The sequence below is a fragment of the Bos grunniens genome, chromosome 6 (assembly GCF_055505025.1).
Source record: "Bos grunniens cultivar Pamir isolate PY7600 chromosome 6, Bosgru_T2T1.0, whole genome shotgun sequence".
Lineage (NCBI taxonomy): Eukaryota > Metazoa > Chordata > Mammalia > Artiodactyla > Bovidae > Bos > Bos grunniens.
This window is the reverse complement of record NC_141170.1, coordinates 12,175,082-12,195,105: the sequence shown is the minus strand read 5'-3', so window position 1 is coordinate 12,195,105 and position 20,024 is coordinate 12,175,082. Positions and strand designations below refer to the sequence as shown.

Genomic DNA, 20,024 nt, shown 5'->3' with positions numbered 1-20,024 from the left:
TCAAAGGTATTACCAAACAGCATGCTGAGGTTCCTCTTTCTCCATACCTTCACCAACTCCTAGCAGACTGTTACCATTACACAATCGTCCGATTGGCAGGTTGCTCTCCCCACCGGCAGCTGCTACCGCACGCCTCCAGCACTCAGCCTGCGGTCCAGCCTGTCAGACACCGTCAGTGGGTGTGAGGCTATTCTCTTGAAGCTGCTTTGGAAGGTTGTGCAACCACTTCTGGGCAGTGGGTTGTGAGTGGAAGTGCTGTGTATTGTTTCCACCTGTGCAAGACCTTCCGCTCCTGTCTGTCCCTGTCCCAGTAATGGAGGAGCCCATGTGGTTCAGATGGTGCAGCGACGAGCGGCCCCTCCAGCAGGCTGGGTCCCTGACAGACTGTGAATACAGTGAATGAGTGCTAAACATCTGTTTGGTTGACCATCTATGCTTGCAAAATAAAGAACCTCCAAAAATCACATGTGCAATCATTTAAGGTAAGATCTAGAAATTGAACTGTTTGCAGAGTATTAATACAGAACCTGGAGCAGAAGCGACATTCCCTAAATGTAAAACCTAGCCTCGCCTGGCCTAGGTTTAGAGACACACACAGATAAATGAAATTCAACCCTTCCCATCAAGAAATTCAGACAAGTAAGCTAATACTTACAATAGAGTCATTTTCCTTTGTCCTATCCTATTCAATACAATAAAGCACTACACAAATATGGGTAATGAACACTTGAAATGCGGCTAGGGTGACTGGAGAACTGAATTTTTTAAACTGAAGCAACACAATTTTTCCACTAAACACACATGTATTTTGATAGGACTACATCGCATTACAACTAAAAATTTAGCATCAGAACTGAGACATTTTAATCTTAAAATATACCAGACTTCTGAAACTTCACTTAAAGTATATGTATGTATTATGTATACACACACCCTTTGTGTTTACACACAATATCTCAATAGGTTTTATGTTGAAATATGGGTAAATCACATTTTGAATGTATTGAGGCAAAACATTTTCTCATCTGCTCTTTTTACTGTCTTAAATGTGGTGACTATGTAGTCAAGAATATGTATACATATTATATTTGGACAGCACTGGTCATATTAGACTAAGAGTATGTCTGCTATGTGCTGGAACCTCAGGAGGGCAATTTATGCAGACACCTGTGGCAATATAACGCTCTATATATGTTAAGGCGGAGAGGTTCACAGATGCAAGAAGGGTACCACGGGGCTTCCTGCCACAAGGTCCTGTCCACTACTTCACTCACTGGAATGTGAACCTGATGAACAGGTGTTAACATTTCCGAGCTTTAAAAAAAAAAAAAACAAAAAACTATAATACATAGATTAATGAGGGCATTTTCCAACTATTGGGCTTTGTCTTGGCCACCATCTCCCATCCTAGTGACATCATAGCCTGAAGTCCAGGGCTATACAAATTCCCTTTGGGGTTCAGCTGCCTTATCTGATCTCTACTCCCCTAAATAACCAGTCAAATGTGCTCAGCCATGTCTGACTCTTTGTGACCCTGTGGACTATAGCTCGGCAGGCTCCTCTGCACATGGAATTCTCCAGGCAAGAATACTGGAGTGGGTAGCCATTTCCTGTGCCAGGAGATCTTCCCGACGAAGGGATGGAATCTGAGTTTCTTGTGTCTCCTGCATTGGCAGGCAGATTCTTTACCACTCTACCTAGGAAGCCCAAATATCTGAAGGTGGTAACTAATTAGATCTACACAGTTGGATCTATTTCCTCAACTCAAGGTAATAAGTGAAACTGATGAACTCCAGCAACTCCTGCTGCTGCTGCGTTGCTTCAGTCATGTCCGACTCTGTTCGACCCCATAGACGGCAGCCCACCAGGCTTCCCAGTCCCTGGGATTCTCCAGGCAAGAACACTGGAGTGGGTTGCCATTTCCTCTTCCAATGCATTAACGTGAAAAGTGAAAGTCAAGTCGCTCAGTCGTGTCTGACTCGTAGTGACCCCATGGACTGCAGCCTACCAGGCTCCTCTGTCCATGGGATTTTCCAGGCAAGAGTTCTGGAGTGGGGTGCCATTGCCTTCTCCGCAGCAACTCCTACCTCCTGTATTTTCCTCAGGGTTTGCCAATATTCAACTCAAGTCTAAATCTCTTCTTTTTGACTCCTTGGGTACCAGGAATGAAGTCCCCTCACCAAATACCCTCATAGTTTCCAAGAATGTGGAGAAACCAGATATAAACAATCACGTACATTTGGCTAGAGGACGTCACCCACACACCTGGCCCCCCCAGGCTCCCTGACTACTTGGGGACACTCCCACCCGAGCCCCATTCCTAGCTGAGGCCTCACATGGAGGGCAGGTCCCAGACACCTTCTCTGATGAGGACCACGCTATGAAAATTGCTACTGTTGCTCAACCCAGCATCTCTTGTGAGGGTAAGTCAAAGCAAACAAAAATGTCACCTGGCCTCATTTCAGGTCATGTTTGGTTAACCAGCAGCGCATCGAATTTAAAATACTTTCATGGAATCCAAAGCACCTGTGCTGTGTAGACTGATGCTTTTATGTAGTTTAGAAATGTATCACAGGACAGCTGTGTAATAGCCAACTCATAGAACATGTGAAATCAAAGGACGGAGACAATTTTACAGTTGTTTTATTTAACAAAAGTTACGCCAACGTCTCTATCTATATACATAACGTGTTTCAAAGTCAGAGCAGCAGACACACAGACTGTTAATGCAGGACATATAATAATGCTTACAACGTGTTATGTGATGTTTTGTTTTCTGCTCAATTGGACACTGACAGATTCAAAAAATATCCCAAAGGCTGAGCAGCATCACATCTTCGTTTTCTGGAGTGGCTTACATCATTATGTCCTAAAAAAAAAAAAGAGGGATGGAACTTTGGAGGGTTAATACATTGTGTTCAGTTTAGTTCGACCAACAGCTCTTGGCCCGTAAGAGGGACTCACAAAGTGTTTTGGACTGGGGATTAAAAATTTGAGTAAAATAGCTTCTGCTGCTACTGCTGCTAAGTCACTTCAGTTGGGTCCGACTCTGTGCGACCCCATAGATGGCAGCCCACCAGGCTCCCCCGTCCCTGGGATTCTCCAGGCAAGAACACTGGAGTGGGTTGCCATTTCCTTCTCCAAAGCATGAAAGGGAAAAGTGAAAGTGAAGTTGCTCAGTCGTGTCCGACCCTTAGCATGGACTCCAGCCCACCAGGCTCCTCCGTCCATGGGATTTTCCAGGCAAGAGTACTGGAGTGGGGTGCCATTGCCTTCTCCAAAAATAGCCTCTGGGTGTGTTAAAAAAGTTTTTCACTGTCATCATAAATATAAGAAGGTCGTCTCATTCCTGATCCCCCAAAGTAAGAAAATCTACTTTAAAAAATAAGTTAATGATTTTTGTAGTAAGAACTATGAATAACATTTACTGAGTAGAGATCCTTCAAAATTAAGGTAAGAAAGTTGACAAATACTCAACACAGCTCTGCCTCTACCTTCTCCAATTTTGTTTGTTTCATGACATTAAGCTACATGTTAACACAATATTTTCTAAGGTTCTTATATAGGGAAGACATGTTTTGCTTTCTCATTTTTTTATGACTTTCAGGAAGCCCTCTTAATTCCTTAAAAGGTACTGTCATTCTAAAAATCTCAAGAAGCCTAGCTACATATTCTACTCACAAAATTTTGCTCTGTACAAGTACATAAGCTGACTTTTAGGTAATACTTGAAAAACAGTTGATGCTGCCAAGTGTGAATTCTTCATGTTGACACTTAACACTCTGACCTGATTCAAGGTCATCTTTCCTGGAAGGTCAAGGTCTAGCCTTTCAGGAAAGATGCTACCAAGCAGTGAGGTATAGAAGGAGGAAAAAAATAAAATTACAGCGTTTTCTTCTCCCCTCAACTCTTAAGAGCCTTCTTTCATGCTAGGGGGTTGGGGCATAACAAGTCTTCTGTGGATAAAACTTAAAAATGCTCTCCTTTATGTAGTGAAGTGGTACACATGACCCATTTCCCAAAAAGCACCAACTAGAAATGCACAAGGACTATATACTGTACTGAAACAATACACCCATCTGTTCATGGAAATTGGACCCATCACTGTGCTTTCATTTTCTAAAAACAAGATCAGACCATTATAAAAATGTACTTCCAAAATAAATTATTTCTAGAATATAAAATGCTTTATATTTTTCCAGCCCACATAAATTCCATTATAAAATAGGAAATCAGAAAATTAGCTACCACAGTCTTCATATGGTAAAAAATATATGTGTACACATGTATATACACATATTAAAAAACCCAAGTTTCAAATTTCAATAAAAAACTAACCAATAAACCAACGTAATGATTATGTATTAAACTGCACACAAGCCACGTCAATTTATCCGTAATGAGAACCAACTACAAAGTATTACAATCAATTGTATCAGAGCATAACCTAAGACTTCCCCACATGGAAAAGGATCAGGAAGCCTTCAACTGACAAGCCAACAAGAAGCCTGCTCATGCCCTTTTCAGACATAATCGCCCCTGGCTCTCCACGGAATACAAAAGGAGAACACGTGCACTGGGGCTGCCTTGCATTTGTGCTCTGCGTTATGGCCGGCTTGGGGCTGGCTGGCATGTGAGGACTACAACCCAGGTGGAGCTGTGTTTCCCAAGCCATCCATCTGCCCATGCAGCCATGGTGGTGCAGAGGGCGGGCTGTGGAGACCAGCACCAGCCCTGCCTACTGCTGGTGGAGGGGAGCTGGAGTGTTCTCGGAGCTGCTTCCCAAGTGGGGTGACCAACAGGGAAGGCCTGATTGCAGCTGAGATCAGTTAGAAATTACCATTGATGAAAACTGGGTACAGTGTTCCTGGAACTTGAATAAAGACAGTGGGGAGGCTTCCAGTTTGTGGATTCCTGCCTGTTCACAGTGTTTCCATGAAGGAAAAATCTTAAGGAGTGGACAGGTGAGTGGGGACACGGTCTTATTCCACAAGAGGGCCTGTTCAGAAAACCCACCAAGGGAGGGCAGAATATGACCTGGTGGGGGTGGGGGGGTGGAGTGGGATGGGGGGAGGGAGGGGCAGCGTCTGACCCACTGGTAGTGGAGGAAGACAGAGCGTGCAGCACCCAGCCCTGGTTTGTGGGGAACCCAACCAAAACTCACAGTCTCACTAAAGCCCCAACCTGCTTCCCAATCCTACCTCGACTTGTCCCCCCAAACTTCATCTGAGTTCAAAAGAGCCTGTTCACTCACAGTGGACATGTATTACTCAACCGACTTTCAGGAGAATGGTAAGGGCAAACAGGAGACAACTTTAGGTATTTTCTCTTTTTCTTCTTCCAAAAAGGCACATTCCCTTCCCCCACCATCATAAATCAAGGTACTTGAAAAGAAAGCAAAAGCTTGAAAATCTTTTATTCTTCCCCTAACATCTGCTGTTGTTGCAAACTCAGGCCAACCTTTGGAATCATGCTTTAAAGGGGTCAACCAAAGCACAATTTCTCTGTGCTACAGTGAACACTCAGCAACACCGCAGAGTGGGTGAGGGATTGAAAAGAATGCCACTTTCTTATAACCAAATTTAAGAAAATGAAGTAGCAAATGTATCTCCATTATGTACCAAAAGTTTAGGAGATGAGTTAACACACACACACACACAAAAAAGGGATGTGCACACCAGGGTCTGGGTTTAATTCTTCAGTAGCATTTTGTTATATAAAGCGTATGTTAAACGTTCTAAACTTGCCCCTCTGAATGGATAAGAAAAGATGTGTTATCTACTCAGAAAAAGGTTGCTGACTGAAGAGAAATCTCAGATCCCACTGAAAATTCTCCCCAAACAAATGCATATATGTGAATCTGTGCACACTCCTTCAGGGACACAGACCCTTCTGAGGTCCAGGCACCCGGCTTGGGCTCTGACACGTGGCTCTCCGCATTCCCAGGAGGATCTCAAGACTGACCCGCCCTCCCATTCCTGCATACTCTATTTCCCTCACTGAGTCGGGGGGGACACAAACCAAACCGCCCAAACCAGGACCAACTGAAAGGGAGCAAAAACACCATGCTTCTGAGACCGGTTTTTCACTTATTTGCCCTTGGAAGAAAGAACATCCCAGTCTCTGGTTGCTTCTATCAAATGCCGCTGGCCGTGACTCATCCACTCTTCCTGGTCCTCGTAGAGTCGCCCACAAAACCAGCACTTAAATATACACTGCAATGAGTCATCAGGCAACGAATCCACCACCTGGTAGTTGTTTTTATGAACCTTCTTCAATTTCATTTTCAGCATCATTTGCCTTTTGATCTGATTGGCTTCCTCCGCATTCTGGTAGGTCAGTCGGACATGGTGCCGCCTCATGCCTAACTGACACCTAGTCCTCTCCGACAACACCACCTTGAGGACGTTGCCTTTGTACTTGTTTATTACCTTCATCACATTGGACACCTCCGGTGAGTCAACGTCAGGATGGTTTAACACGATAACGGGCTGGTTCCGACGGGGACATTTGATCAACTGGTCTGGTTTAGCTGCGATAAGTCGAAGCTGTCTTGCAACCTGAAAAATGGAAGGATCCCTGAAACAGCGGCTGGGGTCAGTCTGGATTTTGCTTTTCTTCTTGGATGAGCTGATTTGTCTGGGTTTATTTTTACTGATGGGAAGACTTCTGGGAAACAGTTTTGCTTGCTTGATCATTTCACTGCTTCCTTGTGGGCCGTGCATGGATCCAGGTTTTTTGGGCATGGTGCTACAATGGGCACTCTCTTTTCGTGATTTAGGCCGAAAAGACAGATCATGATTTGGGGACATATCTATGGGCCTACTTTCACTCGTCAGAAACTGTATATCCGGGTCTGTCCGTTTCATTGGGCAGAGCGGAATGGGCTTTATTAACTGCGTCTCAGTGCATGTGATGTTGACAGGTGCTTCACAGGTTGCCTCTATGACTTGGGAATCCTCAGAGGAATTAAGAACCCTCAACACGGCCCCCTTGGGGATCAACACTGGAGTAGCCACGTGTGGCTTCTTGGTCACTCTGCTTTCGGTTTTCCCACTGCTGCCTTCGACAAGCTGTGGATACGCCTGCTGGTGTGCGAGCTGTTCACTAATGCCACCAGCATCCTGAGGTCTGGGGAGTGTGCCCGTGGAATAGCCAGCGCTGGTGAAGGACACGTTAATTTCCTGGATGCCTTCAGGCGTGGATTTTGACGTGACCTTAGACGCCTTCCCTGCAGAATGTCGATGGGTGCTGTTTGCAGCCAGAGATGAAGGCTTCCCACAGGATTCGATTAACTGGGCTATCTTTCTGCGCAAGAGTTCAATTGACTTTATTTTGGATGTTGAACTATTCCACTTGACACCCTCAGGGACGTTTTCAGATCCAGAGCTCAGAGAAAAGACAGAGGAGATGACTGGGCCATCAAAGGGGTCATTAGTCTGGTTGGGATTCTTTAATTCCAGAGGTTTATCCCCGGACTGTTGGGCTCTGACTCTGTCTTCTCCCATTATGTTGATGTGTAAATACTCACTTCTGTGTTGAGAGGAAACCTGGCCTGCGTTTGAAACTGCCTCGTACTCCTGTGTCTGGTTGTCTTGCAGCTTCCTGGGAGGGGTGACCGTTTTTGCAGGAAGGCTGATCTCATTCCTAGAGCCTAAGTCATTCGGACATAGGGGCAGTGAGTCCTTTTCTCCAGAGAAGGAAATTGTTGCAGGCGGTGCAGAGACAGGAAATAACTGCTGAGGGTCACTGGGTAAGTTTCTCCTGTCTTCAGCAAAAGAAAGGGCAGCTTTATATGGAAAAGAGTTTGATGAAGCTCCAAGACTACGTAAGACACCGTTTTTCACTAGAGATAATGGAGAATGGCCTTTGAAGGCAATGGAAGGCAGAGCAGCTCTATGGGGATACGTGTAACCTTTTTTCTGCAAACTCTCAACTCTCCCTGGGTTGAGCAGGGATTCTCCGCTGCTGTGCCTGCCAGAATTTGGCATGAAAAAATCGTAAGACCTCACCCACTTTACATTTTTAAGCGGCTTCTGAACTGACGACTGTAGACTACCGATGCCTGCAAGTTTTCCGACAGTCCCTTCGATCTCGAGGGGCTGCGTGCGCTCTGTGGAAGCCATTTTTTCCTGCTCGCTTGCACCTCTCTCTTTAGGCCCACGTTCGGAACTACCTCCATCACCTCCACTGGCGTCGAGGCTGTTGGTTTCTTCCAGGGGAAACAGTTTGAGCACGAGCTGCTGCGTTCCGTTGACAACCTTCACGTCCATCAGCTGGGCTAGACAGTTGGCGGGGACGACGAGTTCGGCTGGCGCCACCACCGTTAACGGCATCCCCGGCTGCACGGGCTCTTTAGAGGGGGACAAGACCTCCACCTCCACACTTTTGTTCTCCAGCAGGTTGACCTCAGTGGGCTCTGACAGGGCCCCTTTGTGTGGGATGCACACCACGTCTTTCTGGTAGTCTTTGGATTCGGGTAACAATGTGATGCTGTGCGTCCTGTCTTTACTTGCGTGGGGGGAGAACCTTGAGAGCTGATCTGACAACTTATTTTGAAATGCAGTCCTGGGACTGGAAGTTTTTGAAAGCTCTGGGTTTTGCTTGGAGGCGCTGATCCTTTTTGGCTCCAGCCTGGCGACGGCTTTGGGCGGCCGTTTTGCCCCCGTCTTCTCATGGACTCTCCTCCTGTGTTTGACGATGTAGTCATTTCTGATAGCACCATAGTCACAGTACTCACACCGATAAGGGAAAACGCCTGTGTGCTTCACCAGGTGTCTCTGAAACTCCCCTTTCGTGTAGGAAATGCAGCCGCAGTGAGAACAGACAAACTTAATCTCTTCGTGCTGAAGTGTGTGCTTTTTGTACTGCAGAGGGTCCTTTGTGGAAAAGCGACATTTGTCACAATAGTATTTGCCTGGCTTGAAGTTCCTTACCTTAAACTTGTGATTGACAGAACTTGAGATGGCTTCAGGTTTATTTCCTACTTGAGTAGCACTGCGACTGTTGTTCACAAAGTGGAAATGGGGAGAGGCTGCACCAAGGTTGCATCTGAAGCAAACATATTTGTCCTCCTTCTGGCTTTGTCCAATACCCTTTTTCAGATCCTGAAGTGGTACTTCATGCACACTCTTGCACTTTACACACGTAGCAATGGTCATGGCAGCAGACTCTGCCTCGGAGCCTTGATACAAAACAGTCTGAGCGTCCGGTCTGTCTGGTCGAGTCCCTCGATGAGCATTAGGCTGTTTGGGTGACATGGTCAAGGCATTGCGTCCGTCACCCACTGGTGTGCTATAGAGTTGCTGTCCAATGTCCTTCATCTCTTCATTTGCATTTCTAAAAAGCCTGCTGAAATCCAGAAAGATTTCATATGATAAAATCCTCAGGAAGCATCCTTGATATGCTTTGTGGCAGGGTACCTAGGAGCATACTTAATTATCTTTCTTCATAAAGCAGGTTAGGGTCCTCAAACGTGACTGCTTCCAATTCTCTGATATTCCAGGCAACACTAAGGGGAAAATAAATCATAAAGCATGATTAATGCATGAACTTAGGGTTTAGCTTAGCTAACATGTTTCCAGACTTACCCTCTACTTCAGTGACCTTGGGAATTTTATGCTAAATCTTCACCTATTATCTTGGTGCACATGTTGACAGTAACACAGTACAAAGAAGTGAAGTCAAAGTCGCTCAGTTGTATCCAACTCTTTGCAACCCTATACAGTCCATGGGATTCTCCAAGCCAGAATACTTGAGTGGGTAGCCGTTCCCTTCTCCAGGGCATCTTCCCAACCCAGGGATGGAACCCAGGTCTCCCTCATTGTAGGCGGATTGTTTACCAGCTGAGCCACCAGGGAAGTCCTGGTATACATAGTACGTAGTACAAGAACTGGCAAATAACAAGCCTCAACCGAAAGTCATCTTACCCTTTAAAAGTCATCACTTTAGCAGGGTAATAATCGTGGCAGTCACTTGGGATGGCCTTTGCTGAGTGAGTTACTTTTAAGTGTCATTGAGAGCATCTAGCAATTTCACAAGTGTAATTTTGTATCAACCTCCCTAATACCATCTGTCACTTTAGCTTCTAAACACGCACAAGTGGTAGAGCCAGGACACTGGCTCTGGGGTCCATTGGTTTCTATGTACACTGAATCACGAGCATGAATCCCAGCTCTCTCTCGTGCACCCCATTTGCTTGCACAAGTGCTAGGAAGCCAACAACATCCTGACGACAGAAGGCAGACAAATACCCACTTCACATCTTACTGAGCATCTATCAGGTGCCAGGCACTGCTCCAGCTCCTACAGGGCAGTGATGAGAAATAAATTCGTCCCTCCCCTCATGAGAGTGCAGAGAGAGGAGACAACAAGTGTACCTTTATCTGGCAGAAGGTGGCCAGTGATTGGGGAAAACAAACCATAAAACTAGGCAAAGAGGACAGGGCATAAGTATCGGATGAGGTTGAGGGCTGGGGTGTGGAGGTGTGGACAGTCAGGAGAGGCCTGAGGATAAGCTGACATTGGAGCAGAGACCTTGGGCAGCCTGGGCAGAGGGCACTTCAGGCAGAGGGAGGGCGAAGGTCTATAGGAAGTGGGCCTGGAGCACCTGAGCGATAGCAAGGAGGCTGGGGGTCAGTGAACACGAAAGGGGGTGCTGGGTGGGGGTCAGCAGATCTGGTCAGGGGAAGGGGAGACGGGTCCAGGGAAGACCAACAGTGCAGTATTGTGAAGACGTGGCTTCTCCCGCACATGAGGGAGACGTGCAGAGAGGCTGGAGCCGAGATACTACATGGCCTGACCTTTATTCCAGCCACTGCCTCCAGTTGCTGCAGGGACCCGGGGCCGGGAGGGTGAAATGAAGGCAGCAGGGAGATGGGGAGACGGAGGCTGCCAGGACTGCACTCTTGTCATCTGGAGCCAGTACCACAACATGGGCAATGCAGTGATTCTCACATAAAAATAGTTATCTTTCAACACATTCTTTTTTCAGCATACACAGAACTAGCAGTGAAGCAAAAACCATTTTAGTTTGGGATCTGTGGAAAGCCTTCCTTTCATTACCTTAAAAAAAAAACAAAACACTTTCAACCTTTATTGCTTCATTTTTTTTTTTTTTTTAATCTGGCAATCAGAATTACAGACACCTACCCAGCTTCCTCCACAGAGCTGCATGAGAACTAAAGCGTTAAAGAATACAAGACAATGCGTATGTACTTTTCAAGCGCTTCCCCAAGTGTCAAGAGTCACACAAGGCCTCAGTGTCTGTTCAGATGGGCAGAAACAAGAATGGGAATTCACCTTTTCCTTCTGACACCCTGCTCACAAGCCAAGGGCCACAAAAGTAAGTCTGAAAGGCTGAAGTCATACATGTTTGATCATCTAAGAATGCTACCATCAGCCACATGTTCAGTTGGCATTTCCATCCTGCTAAAACAGAGGAAGCAACAGCTGCAGGCAGAGCCTACGAAAACCACTGGTCCGAGAAGTGCAGAGGCTGAAAAGGGGATCTGATCCAGTGGTTCCTGAATCTGGAGGAGCCACAGAATCACAGTGAACACAAATCCTCCTGGGCTTCACCCCAAAGCTCACGAATCTAAACTGCAGTGGGAGAGAGAGGAGGAAGAGGTGCCCATGGTCACTCATGTAATTCTGATGAAAAGGCACTATCAGAAATCACTGGCTGAGACTTGCAGCAACACTTCAATCTTTTAACCCATCTTCGCCAGCTGTTCATGCAGTTGATGCTCGAATAACTGCCCAAACTGCTTCCCTTTTTGGGCAGTTTCACTGTCCACAATTTACCCTTCAATAAAACTGAAACCAGCATCCCTGTAACTTTCTTAAATCCTGACTTTGGAGCTACAAACCACTGAATCCCTGATAGACCATTCATTTATCTGCCCCTTCCCTCTCTTGTCCCATCTCAATTCTGTTTACAAGATGTGCATACCAGCCTCATAATCTTGAGTGAGCAAGAAAGAGACAGAGGAAGGAGAGCAGGAAGAGGAGAGATAAGAAAGGAAAGAGAGGGAGGGAGGGAAAAGGGGGGGGGGAGTAACTTGCTTGCCTGGTACAATCTGCTTACCAACTCTTTCAAAAACAAAAAAAGCAGTTTTGCCATTTCCTCTCCAAATCTTTTTGAAAGGTGGAAGTGTCATTCCTCCTGGACTGGAGACTTGGACTAGGTGATAAAGACCTTAGCAAAAAGTGGGGAACACCTTACTGGCAGAAAGTCTAGAGAACTAACCACAGCTACTCAGTGCCTCGGCAGTGCAGGGGCCTCCTGGAGGTGCTTCTGCAAGGCCATGCCAGCAGCTATTTTGAATAAGGAATCCACAGAAGCGAGCGCCAATACGAACCATGAGCTGTGATTAGAAAATACAGTTTAATGGGGGAGTCAAGGTGCTAGGCCATGACCCAATGATGTCACCTGCTTCAAAGTACCTTCTTGGCTTCTAAGCCAGTCTCAAAGCTACGCAGTTTCTACTTTGGTACTTCCCTCCATTCAGGTGACAAAAGATGTCCAGCTTCTTCAAAACAAAATTCTCTTTGACCATCATAACATGTGCAGCTAGTCACGGTGAAAAAGATCTCAATGTAGCATCCCGAGACAGAGGTAAATGGATGCAGTGGAAGAACGAGATGGCTCTGGTGTTGGCATTTACACTTGGACACTCCTGAGGCTGTGCCAAGCACACCTGAGTAACAGGTTCCCAGGACCTTGCTCCCTCCATGCTCCTTTCTCTACCTGGTTCACACTCAGGTACAGCCACCTGTGAACCTGGGCCCTTTGGCAGATTACTGCCCAGTGAACTGACGACCAAGGATTACACAAAACACTGCAGATGTAAGGGTCATGTGTAGGCCAGATGCTGAGAGGCCACTAACCAATTATGAGTAACATCAGTCTCAGGGATCACCTACCTTCCAAACTCAAGGTACCCTTTACAACATCTCTCTGCATTGGATCTCCTAGGACTAGAGACATACTTTTTTAAAGTTTATTTAGGAAGGCTCTCAAAAACACAGAAGATACTTAGTACTATTAACTTTGGACATGATAAGTAAAAGTTAATATTCAGTTGCCCATGTTTAAATGGCGAAAAGTGTGCTTTTTAATGCACGATTACCTCCAGCATCAGTGAAAGCTGACTTCCATGAACAAAGAGGTGGCACACAACATGTGACAAGTGTGCTTCCACTAGAACGAGTCTTGCCTTTTCCTGGGAAAAAGCCCAGCAGCAGCACCCAGCACTGCCAGGTTTGCCTTCTGACTTGGAGCTCACTTGACCTGGTGACTTAAAAATTTATTTGGGGGGCCAGATGGAGAAAAAATGTTAAGTTTGTTAGAAACCAGTCCAGTGACATTGAGGGTATAAAAATCATGAAGGGTATGTAAGTTTTTATTAAAAAGGAAGCATCTGACTCCTAAATACTGGACATGTAAAGTGTCAATAGAAGAACAAAAAGCAGGAAAACAAGGTTTAAGGCAGCAGATTCTGGAATCAGATCATAGGGTTTCCAAGCCTATCCCATCGCTTTCCAGGCCTGACCTGAAGCGAACTGTCCAACTGTGCAACTGTTAAATGGACCGTAGCAGTACCTACTAAAATATTCATTGGAAGGACTGATGCTGAAGCTGAAACTCCAATACTTTGGCCACATGGCGTCAAGAGCCAACTCATTAGAAAAGGCCCTGATGCTGGGAGAGATTGAAGGCGGGAGAAGGGGTCGACCAAGGATGAGATGGTTGGATGGCATCACCTACTCAATGGACAGGAGTTTGAGCAACTCTGGGAGACAGTGGAGGACAGGGGAAGCCTGCCGTGCCGCACAGTCCATGGGGCCGCCAAGAGTCGGACATGACTGAGCGGCTGAACTACTACTATATCTCACGAGGACTGAATGTGACAGTGTGACCATAAGCACTCAGGTTCCAAGTCACTCACACACAACTGCTAAAAATACGATTTTCCCTGTTTTAATGAAGAAAATAGAAGAAGAAATGATGCCTATCACATAAATAGTCCAAGGGGCCAAAACATGTGCTTCTTTGCTACCTGGCTTTTTCTGGAGTACACAGTGAATCTCATTTTATAATTTTAATTATAGTTGCCAGGCTGTACTGTCTAAAAGAGAATTCACCTCTGGGGTCAAGCCATCCACCTTGCCTTAGTGGCAAACAGGCCAAAAGGTGCTTATAGTTGCCAAGAAAAAGATGCTTTATCTGCAAGAGTGCTCACTACAATTTAGGTTTCCATATAATCCAGTGTACTGACTGACTTTTTCCTCTTCAAGCTCAGCTGAATTGTGCATTATCCCTATAGCAAATGAATGTGTTCCCACACTCGATGTTAATGTGCAAAATTAAAAAAAAAAAAACATGCTAGGCAATTAAATCATATGTATGCTACATGGATTATCACATATATCTTATGTTCATGAGATACCCACCAAACTCTGTAAATTTTAGCTGGCTGACTGCATCCTTTCTTGGACAGAGAAGCAAATGAGAAAGTTCTTCGAAGACAGGAATCCTTTCATCTTGTCTATTGAGCCATAGAGAGCACAGGCTACTCTAACGTGTCTCAATAACCAAAAATTTAAAACAGTCTACCCCTAAGTGACCATTAGCATGTAAATGAGTGATACCTGATCAGGTAACAGTCCAACATTAGCTGTGTAAACTGCCAACACCTCCCCAGTAAGTCAGCATTCAAGGAGAAACAATCGCCTCACTCACCAAGAAGTTTTTCAGACAAAGCATCAGAATTGAACTGAATGGTAAATAGATCTACACAATGGAAAACATTAATGAAGTATTTTCTTTTTGCTCATCTACTTTCACTTCAAATTACTGAACTGATAGCCATCTTGATGGCAAAAAAGGCTTCTAAATGTTGCTGACAAATGTACACCTCTGGGATCTTAGATTTCCTTCTGAATCCAAGTGTATCACTTGGGACACACAGAATGAGGCAAAAAGGTTGGGCAAGAGAGCCTGTGTTCCAACTCCTCAGCTTTCCAGGTGAAAAGAAAGGGCACTAGAGTGGAAAGGGCAATCTCCGTGGGTTACCAGGAGCAAGGTTCAAAACCTAGGTTTTGACTTGGAGCTCTGTCATTCTGGACTCATTAACCTCTCTTGGCCTGAGTTTCCTCACTTGTAAAATGGGAGTACCACCCTAACTGACATGACTGACGTGAGGAAATGGTGTATACAGCTAGCAGGTAGCCTTATGTTTGGGAAACTACAGGTTTTGTCAAGAAATAAGCCAATGTGTTTCTGGTTAAGAAAGATTCCTTCAAGTGTAGAAGATTCCAGCCATCAGAGGAGCAGATTCTTAGTTTAACAAATAAGCCTAATGCGATAAAGGTCTCTGGCTGGAGGCAAGGCTCTTCTCCCCCACTCACCAGTCCACAAAGGGAGTTCCCTAGGGACAGACTACACACTGCAGAGCACGTGAACTGAGACAGCAGCAGAGAACAAAAGAAGTTATTATTTGTGAGCAACAGTTTGAGAGATAACATTTCTAAACAAAGAATATGACTAGTGTCAAAACTCAGGGTTCTACATGTGGGAAAAAAAAACAACTTAAGAGGCAACTATGCTCTTGTTAGCATTTTAAGAAAGGTGGCTTCCCTTGTGGCTCAGCTGGTAAAGAATCTGCAGTGCAGGAGACCTGGGTTCAATCCCTGGGTTGGGAAGATCCCCTGGAGAAGGGAAAGGCTACCCACTCCGGTATTCTGGCCTGGAGAATTCCATGGACTGTGTTGCCCATGGGGTCGCAAAGAGTCGGACATGACCAAGTGACTTCCACTTTCACACACTAGGCAGTCCTACTTACTAAACGCTCCTAGTGACTTCAGGTCTCTAAAGGTGATAAAAATGAAGGACAAATACATCTTGGTACTTCCCTCCATTTTTTTTGCCTTAAAGTCAAAGTTTTGTAGAAGAAATGAAGTAAGAGTTAAATAAAAAAGTATAATTAAACAAAGAAAAATTGCCTCCCGCTGATTCTTAACCTTGGCTGCATCAGGGCAGTCAAGCTGTCAGAGTCTGTCTGGGATGCTACACTTCTTTAACGGGGTCTCTGTGATGTTTGGTCACTCTTCTACATAGTAAATTGACCTGGGGTGCTTTAAAAACAATGATGCCTGGGCCCCCCCGTGTGTTGGGGGGAAGGCTCAGAGTGTTTTAAAAGCTTGCCATGTGTTTTAAAAACATGCAGTCAAGGCTGAGAACCCTCACTGGACATTACAGGTGCAGCGGAGCAAGTGTTGTATCAACACTCCCGTGCCTTTCACACACCAATTCATCCCTGGGCGCCTGGAGGTGAGGCAAGGCCACTGCCTTAACTGTAACGACACTAGCAGGCAGGTAGACTCTGGTAGACCCTTGCTTATCAGACTTTTGACTTTGGAAACATCATCACTGATGCTCTCTGTGGAGTATATAATGACAGTAACCCCTTTGCAGACTCTCGGAAACTGAAACCTGCCTGGCACAGCGTGAGCACAAGGGGCCTGAGTCAGGGCTGCTTACCGGACCCCTGCCCAGCCTGCTGTCTTTAAGAAAGTGTGGATGAGGGATGCAGCGAAGTAAACAGGTGCTTTCAGGGAGCTGGTAAATGCCACACTAGTGATCTGATGCAGATGCTCTCAGTGGCCGGCTGTGTTACGAAGGCTGGGCACTGCAGCCAAAGTCAGGTGGAAGCGGGGGATGGGATATGGAGGCAGATTCATACATTACCTCCGTTACTCCCCAAAGTGCTCCCTCCAGTTCCCTGCTTCTTGTAAGTTCCGGAGAAATTGGCTTTTCCCAAGTCACGGAGTTGGTCAGTTGGCGTCTACCCTAAATTCTTTCTGCTACCCTGCTGAGGGAGGCTGGGAACAGCAGTCACAGTTGGGCACCATTCTTATTTCCTGCCTGGAGCCATTGAGCAGCTGAGTGAGTCAAAAGCAGAGCAAGTCCCATGGGCTCTTCCCTCTCTTATCAGGCACCAAGTCCCCTCTGGTCTTAACCTCAGGCTCTGACACAGGCCTCTACGTAGGCTCAGAACCCTGGGAGGCAGTGAGGCACCATACAAAGGTCCTGCAACAGAAGCCAGACACTGGGGTTTGAGTCCTGGGTCACTGTAGCCTTGGTTTCTCCATGTCCTTCTTACTTGTAGAGAAAAAGGGGGAAGAGCCCCTAAAGCACTTCTCCAGCAAGGGAGCTCAAAATAAAAGGGAAAAAGGCTTCCCAGGACTCAGGTGGAAGAATGACTCAGATTGCACTTCTCCAGGGGTGGGCTCGGGCACAAGGCTCCCAATTCTTCCCAGGTCATTCTGATGCCTCCCCACTCCCTACCCTAGGATGAGAATGTATGGATCGGATGGTCTCCAGCCACTTCATCCCCAGGATGCATTCTAGAGACTGCAGTTGCCTGAGTCTGAATACGTGAACAAAGAAAATGCCGTCTGTGTCAGGCTGCTTGGGAACAATTGAAACTGAGAAAGCTTCACTGGTGGGGACCCTGTTTACCAGAGGATTGGTCACACAGGGCACTCATGTGTATTGGCTGAATGAGTCGATGAATGAAAAAAATGTCAGCCTTCCTGGTGACAATAACAACGTTCTGTGTTCTTCTTTCTCATAAATTGGCCCAGATCCCCTTACTTTCAAGTGAATAGATCAGTAGACCTATATCTATTTTAATCGCTATTACTGGACTTTTTGGAGAAGACAATGGCACCCCACTCCAGTACTCTTGCCTGGAAAATCCCATGGACAGAGGAGCCTGGTAGGCTGCAGACCATGGGGTCGAGAAGAGTCGGACAGGACTGAGCGACTTCATTTTCACTTTTCCCTTTCATGCACTGGAGAAGGAAATGGCAACCCACTCCAGTGTTCTTGCCTGGAGAATCCCAGGGACAGGGTAGCCTGGTGGGCCGCTGTCTATGGGGTCGCACAGAGTCGGACACGACTGAAGCGACTTAGCAGCAGCAGCAACTGGACTTTTAAAAATCTACATTAGTTTTGCATGAAGGAGGAGGCCCAATAAATAATGACCTCCTTTGTCTGTTTCCAAGAAGCACCTTGCAATAAATGTTTAGCAGCACAACAAAGCTAAATATGTACAAAAGTATTATTTTTCAAGGCTATATTAGATCCAAGATTAAAAAATAAAAAGCTTTTTAAAATGCATCCTAGGTTAGGGATAACATTGATACAATTTAAAAAGTCAAACATTTGTATTCTACCTAAACAGACTATATTGGGATACTGGTTTTTAAACCACCATTTGCTGGGCCAGTATCCCCAGCTGAGAATGCATCAGGGATTGGAATGAACTTTGCATACCTGACTCAGAGATAAACAGATTCCTATCCTCTCTGCTCTTCTTCCACAGGAAAGGGCTGCCTGTTCCTGGAGACCAAGGTTTTGTCTCACTCTTGGTGGCTTCAATTCTAAGCTTAAGAGGTAATGTTTCAGGGATCTAACACAACAGTTTAGCCGTGTAGATGTTTGTTTTTAAACAGAACACAGTGCTTAGTATTTCACTTTTCATTTTCCTACCTTAGATTAATAAACTGTTCACTATCCCAGTTTTTAAAAATCAAGGGTATTTTCACGGGATACACTGAATAACCAACGTATACAAAGGAACTTAAGTGTTTTCTTTCATTCTCTCCTTTGGCTTTTTTCCCTTTTCGATTCGCGCATTTTCGTTCTTTTGCACCCTGCACGGTCTCTGGCTTTAAACTGCCTAAAGACCCCCCAAAGGCAGTAAGATACAAAAGTAGCTGGGATTGGGGTGAGGTCCCCCAAAGAGTGACATCAGCATTTATAGAAGGAGACCAACCGTCATCTACCGTCCCCTTACGCCCCTCTCCAGCACAAAGGCCCTCCATGGACAAGCCCTTCCCTGGGCACGTGCGCCCAAACTCCCAAGGAAAAACAATGCCAAGTCGGGTTTTCCAGTTTATTGTTTGCACGCGCACACCGACGGTTCGCGTTATTCAGGGCGAGTCCACATCGCGCAGCGCGGCTACGGGGAAGAGCAGGCGCTGGGGGCGCAGAGGGGTAACACCGCGCCCCCTTCCGGTGGGGGGGGAGCGGCGCGCGCGGGGGCGTCCTTCTGGCCACGGAGACCGAACCACGTCAAGGCGGACCTCCGAGGCCCGCAGGAGGCTTTAAAAATGGCCCTCCTGACGACACTTCCTGCTCGGAGCCGACCGGTAGGAGCTCTCCCAGGAGAGATGCAACGTTTAAAACGCTGGGGGGCGGGCGGAGGAGGCCGGGCCCGGCGTCCCGCAAGCCCGGACGCTGCCGCCGCGGCAGTCGAGGGTCGCGACCCGGCGCTTTCGGGGGCGAGCGTGCGGGGTCGCAGCGGCACAAAGGCGGGTGAGCGCGGGGGCGCCGGGCGCGCAGATCCACGGCCACCACCGGGGGTCCGCGATCCCTGGCTCCGCGCCCCCTTCCCCCGAATCCAAACCCCGCGCTCCTCCTCCCACACCCGGTCCGGCCCGGCGGGGGACCCCTCCCCCCTTTCCCGTCCAGGCCGCCGCCCCCTCCTCCTCCTCCTCCGCGCCCAACCCGAGCCCCCGGCCGCCTCGCGTCTGCCCCGGGGCCTCCGGCCATAGACCCCCGGCCGGGCGGCCCCGGGCACGCGGGGGCCAAGCCCCCGCACCTCCCGGCCCCGGCAGCCCGCGCCCGGCACGGCCTCGTCCGGACCCTGCAATCCGCGCGGCCCCCCGGCCTCTCTCCGCACCCTTGGGCCCGCTCCACGCATGCGGGACCCGGCACCCTCGCGCCTCCACCGACTCAGTCACTCACCGGGCCGGCTGGTTTGGGTCCCGCGGAGAGTGGGAGGGTATCTACACCGCCAGCGCCAGGCCGCCGTTGCCGCCGCCTCCGCCGCGCCCGCTGTAGGTCCCTACTCGGGGGGCGGAGCCCGGCGACGCCGCGCGTGCGCAGTGCGGCGCGGAGGCCCGGCCGGAGCGCGCCCGGCGCCCGAGGTCCCTAAGGCTGCGCCCTT

The 20,024-nt window shown here is 47.4% G+C and overlaps 1 protein-coding gene across 1 annotated transcript; it reads right to left on the bottom strand.

Annotated features, from left to right (window-relative positions):
- Positions 1-2,627: 2,627 nt before the first annotated feature.
- ZNF518B (zinc finger protein 518B) lies at positions 2,628-19,928 on the bottom strand. Its single transcript, XM_086407496.1, has 2 exons — positions 19,823-19,928; positions 2,628-9,511 (listed from the first exon to the last, which is right to left on the bottom strand). Exon 2 carries the CDS (start codon positions 9,321-9,323, stop codon positions 6,090-6,092), a length of 3,234 nt encoding a protein of 1,077 aa, XP_086263622.1. The 5' UTR covers positions 9,324-9,511; positions 19,823-19,928; the 3' UTR covers positions 2,628-6,089.
- Positions 19,929-20,024: the final 96 nt, after the last annotated feature.

Bases quoted from the DNA above. Each gene is read 5' to 3' on its own strand.
- ZNF518B (XM_086407496.1), bottom strand. From the start codon at position 9,323: ATGAAGGACATTGGACAGCAACTCTATAGCACACCAGTGGGTGACGGA.